Source organism: Quercus robur, chromosome 7, assembly GCF_932294415.1.
Source record: "Quercus robur chromosome 7, dhQueRobu3.1, whole genome shotgun sequence".
Classification (NCBI taxonomy): domain Eukaryota; kingdom Viridiplantae; phylum Streptophyta; class Magnoliopsida; order Fagales; family Fagaceae; genus Quercus; species Quercus robur.
Window position 1 is genome coordinate 43663096 of NC_065540.1, and position 11683 is coordinate 43674778.

General features: G+C 35.3%; 1 protein-coding gene across 1 annotated transcript; it reads left to right on the forward strand.

Moving 5' to 3' along the window:
- Positions 1 to 859: 859 nt before the first annotated feature.
- On the forward strand, positions 860 to 4336 carry LOC126691460 (disease resistance protein RUN1-like). Its single transcript, XM_050386505.1, has 4 exons — positions 860 to 1374; positions 1723 to 2779; positions 2968 to 3243; positions 3347 to 4336. Exons 1-4 carry the CDS (start codon positions 860 to 862, stop codon positions 4334 to 4336), a joined length of 2838 nt encoding a protein of 945 aa, XP_050242462.1.
- The last annotated feature ends 7347 nt before the right edge of the window (positions 4337 to 11683 follow it).

Sequence of the window (11683 nt, forward strand, 5' to 3'; positions counted from 1 at the left end):
ACAACTAAATTTATCCCATCAATTCAAATCAATTTTTAGAAAAAACTGAATAATATATCCAAGTGTTTAATAAGACAATCATAAAAAATTAAAAAAAATTAAAAATCTCATAGTATAACACATAACAAAATAAAGGCAGAGAATTATATTGGGTAGAATAAAATATGCTAATATTAATATGTTTGTTTAAATAGTAGCGTTTTAGGGTATGAAAAATTTACAATTATAACCCCTAGTAACATAGGGCGGGGTGGGGATGGGGGGAGGGGCGGGGCAGGGTGGGTTTAAAAAGTCTAAACCCATCCCCGTCCCGCCCCATGGTGCGGGGCTAAAATCTTGCCCCATCCCCGCCCCACCGCCTTTGCGGGGAGAGCGGGTTAAGCGGGGCAGGAAAAAATTGCCATCCCTACTTTCGCTCCTCCCTAAGAACTTTTGCTACTACTTTTGACGCAAGATGCCGATGTGTGTGGGCCTATGGTGTAGACTGTACAGTGTAGACACATACAATGATTCTCACATTATGGGTCGACCGCTTTAACTTCTTCGAATCTTGTAGAATGATGTCTCTTGTAATTTCCTACATCACCACTTAAGCACCATGCCATGTCAAATTTCTCATAAACAACAAGGCTTCTGTTCCTCAAAAGATGTCCTCTCTCCCATTCTAGATTTGATTCCATCTCTCTCTCTCCGATTCGAAGTAATTTCAAAATCATGCAGTTCAGGTTGAACATCAACTAGTTTCTTCTTCCCTAATTTATTTATTTTTTAATCTTTCTTCAGTTCTAGTTGAATGTTTTTTCTTCTTTTTTTGTACGCAGATATAGACTGTGATTCAATATTTAGTAGTATATTTCCTATGGCTTTAATGGTCACAGAAACCGCCTCGTCATGTTTCCCAAGTTCTTCTTCTTCCCCTGCTGTTGGACGGAAGTATGACGTCTTCCTCAGTTTCATAGGCGAGGACACCCACAACAAGTTTATGGGTCATCTACATGATGCTTTGATTCAAAAAGGCATTATCATCTTTAAAGACAACGAAAATCTTGAGAGAGGAAAGCCCATTTCACCAAAGCTGTTGAAAGCAATAAAAGAATCAAAATTTGCTATTGTCATTCTCTCAGAAAACTATGCATCTTCAACTTGGTGCTTAGATGAACTTGCAAAGATCACTGCTTGCAAGAAAGATATGGGAATGACAGTTTTGCCTGTTTTTCACTATATTGATCCATCTGATGTATGTAAACAAATGGGAACTTTTGCACATGCATTTGGTAAACATGAAGAAAAGGAGAACAAAGAGAGGGTGGAGAAATGGAGAGATGCTTTGACACAAGTAGGCAACCTCTCCGGATGGCATTTAAGGAATATTAGGTAATTTAATTTGACATATTTATTTCTTTTAAATATTCAGATGACCCACTTCATGTAGAGATAGTTTAATGTAGACTTGGAGTGTTTATATATATATATATATATATATATATATATTTTTTTTTTTTTAACTTTCTTCATAGGGAATGCATATAACTCTGTTTGAAACCTTAAGCAGATCTACATACATGTTTCATTGTATTTCTTTCAAATTTGTCGTGATCCAATTAATTTACATATTTTTTGTTTTCAGTCAATAAAATTGAACTTTAAATATGTATCATATTTTTTTTTGTGTTACCTATTGGTGGTTCAAACTCAATGCATATTGTGCTTTCTTTATTGTAGGCCTGAGTCCCAAGATATCCAAGAAATAGTGGGATGGATATCGCTTAACTTGAAATATGATGCATTTCCATATACTACCAAGGACCTAGTAGGAATATACTCTCAAGTGGTGGAATTAGAGTCATGTTTAGCTCTAGAATCAAACAATGTTCGCTTTGTAGGAATTTGGGCTATGGGGGGAATGGGCAAGACAACCCTTGCTAGAGTTGTTTATCGCATGGTTTCTAAAAAATTTGAAGCTCGTGGTTTTATTGAGGATGTTAGAGAAAAGTTTGAAAAATATGGTTGTGTTCCACTACAACAAAAAATTATTAAGGACGTTTTGAAGGATAATGATTTGAAAATAGAAGAGGCGTATGATGGAGTTCTCAAGATCAAGAATAGGTTATGTCGTAAAAGGATTCTTCTTGTTCTTGATGACGTAAACAAACTGGAACAATTAAAACTGTTAGTTGGGGAGCATAATTGGTTTGGATCGGGTAGTAGAATTATCATAACAACAAGAAATGCACATTTGTTGGAGGAACATCAAGTAGATGAAATATATGAAGTTAAAGGATTGAATGATGAAAATGCTCTTCAAATTTTTTGCTCGAAGGCTTTTAAAGAAAAGCATGTCCTTGAAGATTATAGAGAATTGTCTTTCCATTTTTTGAATTATGCTGGTGGCCTTCCTTTAGCTCTTGAGGTTTTGGGTTCCTTTTTGTTTGGAAAAAGTATTGTTGAATGGAAAATTGCATTAGAGAGACTCAAAGAATTTCCTGAAGAAGCAATTCTCCGCGTGCTTGAAATAAGTTTTAATGGACTCCAAAAATCACAAAAGGAAATATTCTTGCATATTGCATGCTTTTTTAATCATCAAGATAAAGATGAGGTAGTAGAAATACTTGATATTCTTGGCCTTTACCTTGGTATTGGATTGAAGGACATTGATAATTCTCTCTTGAAAATTATGGATAATGATATAGTGTGGATGCATGATTTACTCGAAGAAATGGGAAGGAAAATAGTCTTTCAAGAGTGCCCTGATAATCCTGGGAAGCGTAGTAGATTATGGGTTTATAAGGACATTGACAAAATGTTAAAAAAAAAAAAAAAAAGGTAAGAAATTATCCAAAAAAAAGGGTAAGAAGTTATTTAGAGAATTTCCACTCATTCCCTACCTTCATGTTCCAAGAATTTGAAATTTGAATTCTCATGGTAATAATTGATTTTGCAATTCACCAATTTCTTCTTGATTATTAGGGGATAGAAGCACTTAAAGCCATGGATATTTCGACTACTTATAATGAACCAAAAGATGCAAGGTGGAACCCTGAGGCCTTTTTGAAGATGGAAAATCTTAAATTTCTTAGAATTTTTGGCTTTCTCCATGTCCCCTCACATCTTCCTAATGATTTAAGAATTCTTGATTGGACTTTGTATCCTTCAAAATCTTTGCCATCAAGTTTCCAGCTAGATAAGCTTGTTCAACTTTGTTTGCGACAAAGCAAAATTGAACGGCTTTGGATAGGGGTAAAGGTAAGTGCGTTAGTAATTATACTCTTAAAACTTTGCTTCTAAATTACAATAAATGGACACTAAGAAGCTAATTGTTCTAACAATTTTTTTTTTCTTCTAACAGAATTTTGACAAGTTGAAGTTCATTGACTTGACAGTTTCCTTGGACCTCATTATAACTCCAGACTTCACTGGAGTCTCAAATCTTGAGAAATTAGTTCTTGAATATTGTACAAATTTATGTGAGCTTCACCCATCCATTGGAATTCTTAAAAAACTTGTTCTTCTTAATCTACAATATTGTAAAACACTAAGGCGTCTTCCAAGCACATTTGAAGTGGGTTCTCTTGTGACTCTTAACCTTTCTGGTTGCTCCAATCTCAAGAAACTTCCACAATTTGTGGGAAACCTGAAATGCTTACAAAAGCTTTTTTTGGATATCATTGCTATTATGAAACTACCTTCATCAGTTGGAGGCTTGATTAGCCTGACTTCATTGACCCTTAGCGATTGCAAAAATCTTTGGCGCCTTCCTAACACCATTTTTAATTTGAAATCGCTTGAATCTCTGGATCTTTCTTGGTGCTCAACATTTGAATACTTGCCAAAGAACCTAGGGAATGTCGAAGGTCTAAAGACACTTGATTTGAGTGGAATAGCTATAGAAGAGTTGCCTTTACCAATTGAAGGTTTGGTAAACCTTACTTTATTGACTCTCGTAAATTGTGAAAAACTTGTGTATCTTCCTAGCGCCATTTCTAGTTTGAAATCGCTTGAATCTCTTGAACTTTCTGGATGCTTAGAATTTGAATACTTGCCAGAGAACCTAGGGAGTGTCATAGGTCTAAAGGAGCTTAAGTTGAGTGGAACATCTATTAAAGATCTGACTTCATCAATTGAACATTTGACAAACCTTACTTTATTGACCCTAAGAGATTGCAAAAATCTTGTTTGTCTTCCTAATACCTTTTGGTGTTTAAAGTTGGGCAATTCTCTAGATCTCGCTGGATGCACAAAAATTGAAAAATTGCCAGGGAACCTAGGGAATGTCGAAGGCCTAGAGAAGCTTGATTTTGAGTGGAACAGCTATAAAAGAGCTGCCTTCATCAATTGAACGTTTGACTAACCTTACTATGTTGACTCTAAAAGATTGCAAAAATCTCGTGTGTCTTCCTAATGCCATTTGGAGTTTGAAGTTAGGTAATTCTCTTGATCTTTTTGGATGCTCAAAATTTGATAATTTGCCAGAGAACCTAGGGAATGTCAAAGGTCTGGAGAAGATTGATTTGAGTGGAATAGCTATAAAAGAGCTGCCTTCATCTATTGAGTATTTGACTTACCTTACTGTGTTGACTCTAAAAGATTGCAAAAATCTCGCGCATCTTCCTAACAATATTTTTTGTTTGAAGTTGCTTAAATTTCTTGATCTTTTTGGATGCTCAAAATTTGACAACTTGGGAGAGAACCTAGGCAATGCAAAAGGTTTGGAGTTGCTCAATTTGAGTGGAACAGCCATAAAATAGGTTCCTTCCTCTATTTTTTTCCTTGAAAATCTCAAAGAATTAAATATCCATGGATGTAATAAAAGGGCATTATCTTTATTTTATTCCATGCCATCAGATTATGTTCCCGTGGGCCAATTATTTCCTTCCTTATCAGGTCTGCATTCTTTAAGATATTTGGATCTTAGTGACTCAGATCTTTCATCAATTCCCAATGAAATTGGCTGCTTGTCCTCTTTGGAACACTTAAATTTAAGTGGAAATAATTTTTTTTCCCTTCCTTAAAGCATCTCTCAACTCTCTAACCTTCGAAGACTCCATTTGGAGGGTTGCGAGAGGCTTCAATCATTGCAAAATGTTCCGTCAACTACTCATGTTGTAATTGCAAACAATTGTATCTCATTGGAGAGATTGCCAGAACTACAAAATTATTCTATTAAAACTAAAATCATACCTCATTTGGAGGTTTGCGAGAGGCTTCACTCCCATTTGTGTTTCCGGTGTGTCAACTGCTTCAAATTGGTAGACAATATTCAGATCGATTACATTCTTCAGGTCTCTCTCCCTATCTCTCTCTCTCTCTCTCTCTCTCTCTCTCTCTCTCTCTCTCTCTCAGTTCCTAACATTTATGCTTTGTATATTTCAGGGACAAAGTGGTAGACTACAAGACATCTTAGACATTATTATTCCTGGAGGTGAAATTCTGAAATGGTTTAACCTTAAATGTAGGAGTGATAAAATAAAGGTCCCTTCTTTTGGATGTAATGATCCTATGGTAATTGCGTTGTGCTTTGTTTTTGAACGCAACAAGTTGCGTCAATACTCCAGAGATTGTCACCTTTCATGTCTTTTTGTAGTCAATGGAATTACAATGGAATGTGTACACTCTAATTTTTCGACAAACTATGGTGAAGTTAAATTACCTCACCTTTGGCTGCTCCATTTGTCCTCTCACTTTTTCGGCTCCTATTGGAAAGAAATACTTAGTGAAACTTATGCAAGCGGATGCTGGAAACTTGAGATTAAAGTAATTTTCGGGTCAATGGGGTTCCGTTTGGTATATGAGCAAGACAAAGAAGGTCCCAATCAAACTATGGCACAGTGTAGCAACAGCAGCATACCCTATGAATTTGGGTGTTCTTCATCATGATCTTGATGATTCAGCCTCAGAAGGTAGTGATTCAGAATGTACTGATTAAGCCTCAGAAGGCAGTGATTCAGAAGGTACTGATTTAGCCTCAGAAGGCAGTGAGTCAGCTTTAGAGGGTAGTGATTCAGCCCCAGAAGGTTGCAGAAATAAGCGAAGCCGCGATGAGGATGATGAAGCTGGACCTAGTGGAGAAGGTTACTTTGATGAGGAACCACATACAAAGATTTGGAGGATTTATGACTTACTCTGAAGAATCTAGTAAAAAGGGAATTTCTATGACTTCTTTGCCTGTAAGTCATCATCTCTCTTTTTGCTATTATAATTTACAACCCTTGTTGTTCTCTTTTGATTTGGGGAGGGGATTCCAACGAAAGTGTGGGTTTTGATTGTCAGGCTTAAATTGGCATGACAACAAATTTAATTTGTCATAGGTATAAAACTATAGAGTTTTTCCTTTTGGATTTCTCTTGCTAGCATTTAAAGAAAAAAATCATAGTATTGTGATAGCTCTACCTTAGAACTACCTTTTGGCACTCAGATAGCCAATTTTTATTTTTTTAATCAGGTTGGAATAATACAAAATTTTCTTGTTGTCTTGTTGGGGAACTTTTATATAATGGAAGGGGGGAACCAAACGTCCAAGAAGCCTGAAGCCTATTGCGGCAGTAAGAGGGATAGTTAGCAGAGCCACGTTGAAGAATTAGCCAAGTAAGGTACCTTCTCTCACATCCACTTGGGCTCTTGCTGAAGTGGTCAAGGTCTCAAAATGGTCAGCTATTTAAATTAACTGTCAAATGGCTCTTATTATTGATTGAATCATGTTTTTTTTATTTTGTCCTGCAAATGTAATTCTCTGTTGAATGTTTAGTATACAAATACCATACACACTAACAGCTCATGAGAAATTAAAATAAATATCAACAGCACAGGTTTTAAATTGTTAGTTTCTGACTGTTATTCACATATTACCCCTTTCATTGGAACACAATGTCAGTTCTGTCTTCATTTCATTTTCCATTTTTTTTCTCCCTCTCTTCCAGAAAGACATTACGGTTGCATTTGGGATTTGAAAAAAAGTTTGCTTATTTTACTTTTTAACTTATTTTTGCTCTTAAAGTGGGTCCCATTGCTCCAAAAGTCAGTTTTTTGCTTTTTTCTACATAATTTCAACAAAAAATTTTCAGTTTCAGTAAAATATGCAGTTCCCAAACGGATCCACACGGAACATTTTCTTTTTTCTCGCTTTTAGCCCCAGTTTGCGTTAGATATCTTTAATTAGTTAGGTCAATTGTGTGTGTGTGTGTGTTTTTTTTTTTTTTGAGAATAAGGTCAATTGTGTTGGCTATTGTATTTTATGGGAGAAAGCATGATTAAATATGCCATAAAACCAAATAAGTAATATTTCTTCTAATGAGAAAATTCCAAAAATAAAATAAAATATGCCAAACGGTCCCCTCTAATTTTATGCAGGCCCTATAGAGTTTCATAAGATACAACACAAGACTGTTTCCCATCTATAAAATCCAAGTTAAACTTAGGATCTCTAAACTAATCTATCAGGAGCCACCCAACATTAAAATTTAATTTCTTAGAAATTTAAAGACATTTGTTTAAATTCATAGGAGTCTTTAAGTTTCAAGAATAAAAGAATCCTACAAACTGAATAAGATGCATACTATGGACCACCAACATCAAATCAAAAACTCATCAGACATCTATTTGTTATACACTTAACTCTTGAGCTCCTATAACTAACCATCATACGATCTGTCTTAATATTGGCTTCAAAAATCATAACTAGTACAAGGGAGCTCTATAATTCTTGTGGATGCCTTATGTGGTTGTACTCTAAATTGTTGGATTTTCTTTTATTAATATAAGTTAATTCCATTTGAAAAGGAATATGAATACCAGTAAATCCCATATTTACTATGGCACAGTGCAGCAGCAACAATAGCACGGTCTATGAGGATCTGGGTGTAATCCATCATGATATTGACAATTCAGCTGCAGTAGGTAGCAGAAATAAGCCAAGCCGTTATGAGGATGATGGGGCTGGAACTAGTGGAGAAGGCTACTTTAATTAGGGGACCAGATCCAAAGACTTGGAGGATGTAGGCTGATTCTTTAGGGAAGTTTTGGACTTCCTTGCTTGTAAGTCATCATCTTTCTTCTTCCTATTACAATCCAATGAAATGAAAGTGTGGATTTTGATTGTCATGTTTATTTTGGCATGGTAAAAAAATTTAATTTTTAATAGGTATAAAATAATAGGGTTTTTCTTTTTGGAATTTTCCTTTTTCTTTTTTTGTCAGACATATTCTAGCATTTAAGAAAAAAAAATTCAAAGTATTGTGCTAGTTGAGTAGTTGTACCTTAACATTACCTTTTGGCACTCACATCCCAATCACCACAAACTCAGAAATTAAAATCATTCTGCATCACTTTTTTTATTTATTAGTTTTTTCATCGGGTTTGAATAGTTCAAATTTTTCTTGAAGCCTATAGTGGCAGTAAGAGGAATAATTACCAGAGCGACGTTGAAGAATTAGCCAAGGAGGGTCCCTCCTCTCACACCCACCTGGGCTCTCAAGAATTAGCTTAGGAGGGTTCCTTTTTGCTGTATATGTGTGGCTATGTTCAATTGGTTTTATAGAGTTTAAGCACTGGCATCAATGTAGAGAAATTAAAGATTCTCTTCTCCCGTGCTATTGTGCCATTTTGTATTCTCCTATTTTCTTAGGTGAAATTTTTTGTTAGACTCTGTCCGTGGATTTAAGCCTAAGGTTGAATCATGTAAATCTTTGTGTTTCATATGAAATTGTCTTTTCTATTTCTTCTATTTCTATTTCACAAAACCTACTATTTTTTTGTTACACACAACAAATAAGCATAAAAGCTTCCACTAACTCAACAGTTTGTGATAAGAGCAATGTCTGCTTATGAAATAGAGTTGCACTGTTGTAACGATTGAGTGCCCTGTTGGGCTTTAAGTTTTGGTTGCAAATGTAGCTGTTTGTACTTTAGTAGCAGGCAGGGGGGGTTGTTTTAAGTGTTTTTGCTGGGATGTTGGTTGTGTCTAGCTTTGTTTGAAGTTTTTTATACTAGCGTTTTGATCAATAAAAATTAATTATTCATTAAATAATTGTTGAGTTTTGTTGTATTAATATAATTCTGTTCAGCTGTTGGTCAATTCATGCTTCTCTCATCTAGTGACAAAATATAAGACAACCTTGATAGAGCAATGAGTAACTTGAAGTTGTGACAGCAGCAAAATCAAGTCGCCACCTTCCTACACCTGCATACCACTTGATAGAGCAATGAGTAACTTCATCATCCTAGGGTGACCCAATATATTCGTAAAACCAGCCATCTAAACCACCTTCCTAACAAGTTCTATTGGTGCATTTCACACAGCCTCATCCAGTCCTCATCTGTGCTCTCAGCATATTTCCATTCCTCTTCCTCCTTTACTCTCCTCTCTTATTTCTCTAATGCCTTTCTAGCCGGAAATGGACTCAAAGGTTCCAATTCTAAAAGCCTTTGTGCTTTATGTTCCCCAAGTTTTATGTCCCCATGAACTTTGCAAGCTGCAAGAATAGCACCTGAAATCCTACCATCAGGAAAAATTAAAATTGCCATTTTCACTATAATGGCTAAGGCCTCTTTAAGCTTTCCATATTGAACCAAAAGATCAACCGTGCAAGTGTAATGATCCAAATCAGGTTGAATAGCAAGTATCCATTTCATGGAATTATAAAGTTCACATGTTGGTGTGGGTGATGTTTCAAACACAGCCTTTTGCTTTGTGTCCCACATTGATTAGGAGTGAGCCATATTTAGTGTTTATAAGTCATTGGTTACCTTAAGTGATTTCTTAAAATAGTGGGCCTAGTGTTGAACTTGGGCTTATGCATATCACACACACGCAACCGTTCTGGCCTGTTATGTGCGTGTAAAACCCATAATTTTTGCTTTGGGCTTTAATTTTTCTTGTCTCTTTTCCAGCCCATTGGGCATTTATTGTGTGCCCAATGACTGTTTATTTTGGCCCATTGGAGTACCTAGTTACCATTGGGTTGACCCATTGGGTTCAGCTTATTTACTAAGCTACCTTTCTCTCTTCAGCACATATCTCTCTCATCTCCTAGACCTACTCTCTCCTTCTTTGCTCCTCTGTTCTTTTTCGAGAAGTGTTATGTTTACAACATTTTCACAACAAATCACATGTGGTAAATTGTTATTGGTTCTAATTTAAATCAACAACTTAAAATACTTTTTTACCCACTTATAACAACCAATAACAACTTACCACGTAAGAATTATTGCGAAAATGTTGTGGACATAGCATTTCTCTTCTTTTTCTCCCACAAATTTCTACTTTGGTTTTTGGGTTTAAGGAAAGGCAAATATAAGGTTGTTCTTGATTCTTCGTGATTGGAAGTGCATCTATCTCAAATATTGTTGCTATAGTTTAATCCTAGGGGTTGTTCGGCCAAGAGGTCCATTAGCACCAAGTTTTACTGAATTAAACCTTAAAGGACAATGTCATTGCGTGATTCTACAACTTTGTGAGATCTTTCTAACTTTCTGTTTTAATTTCTATTATTGCTAATTTTTAAGGTTTACATTGTTAAATCAAACTTGTTTTTTCTTAGCTATTTTTCAACATTTCGCACCCTTCTCTGACAAGAGCAGAGTGGCACTGTTTGGTTTTATTCTTTCCTCCAGATTAGTCCAAAAGTTCTATAGCTTGGTGACCTAGCCCATGAGTTCCAAAGCCTTCAACCATTGTTGTCTAGGTTATTAAAACACACTCTAGCAGAAGAAATGTTTCCGCGTCTTATGTACAAATTTAAGATAGAGGTTTCCAAGTGTCTAGTTTCTTGCATAGATCTGTAAAACAAGTTTCTTATAAAGTAACCATAGATTGACTTACTCAATTGCAGAGTTCCCAGATGAGTATATGTGTCAAGAATGCATCTTAAATTCTGGGCTCCAAGTTCAGTATTTGCAGCTTGCATTTGATGGAACAAATTTATGGCATCCTTAATGTATCCATTTTGAATGAAACCTAACATCATAGCACCTAAAGTAACATTGTTTTTATTAGGAATTTATCTAAACAAAAAAACAACTTCACAAAACCCAGTTATATTGACTAAACAATGTACCTATTCACACTGAAAGATCTCGTGTTATAATTTGTGCAATATAATGTATTTATTATGCATGAACACTTCATTTTTAATTTCATCATATCATGGAAGGAAATAAAATACAGATCTGTTTCTTTTTGATTTCGCATCACCTCTTCTTATTCAATATCCAAACAAAGTTGAATAAAATTTTTACCACTTCACATCTCTCATTCTAAACATATTCTTAAAGAAAAATAAATAATAAATATCCCAAATAATACATTCTGAGAATTCTTTTTAAAAAAAGAACATCTAAGCTTGTTGAAGTAAATAAAAAATGGAGACTTATATAGTAATAAATTGAAGCACTAAGCTTCATGGCTTTGTTTATGATGCAAATTAAAACGTATGATAAAAATACTGATAAACCCATTGCCCATCAAAGAAACAATGTTAACCTGATGGATGAGATGGCTACACCTAGCACTAATTTACAAAGTTTTCAGCAAAATAGCACTGTTCGCGAACTTTGTAGCATAAAACCACCCTTTTGGAACTTGATTTTGTGAAAATTGAATTCCACATAGAACTCGATTTCATTGATGTTGAGTTCCATGAGTAAATAGCCACAGCCACGGTAGCACTCGGTGATGTGGCTTTTCTCAATA

Bases quoted from the DNA above. Each gene is read 5' to 3' on its own strand.
- LOC126691460 (XM_050386505.1), top strand. From the start codon at position 860: ATGGCTTTAATGGTCACAGAAACCGCCTCGTCATGTTTCCCAAGTTCT. The intron at 1,375-1,722 runs GTAATTTAATTT...TCTTTATTGTAG, and splicing joins TGGCATTTAAGGAATATTAG to GCCTGAGTCCCAAGATATCC. The intron at 2,780-2,967 runs GTTTATAAGGAC...CTTGATTATTAG, and splicing joins GGAAGCGTAGTAGATTATGG to GGGATAGAAGCACTTAAAGC.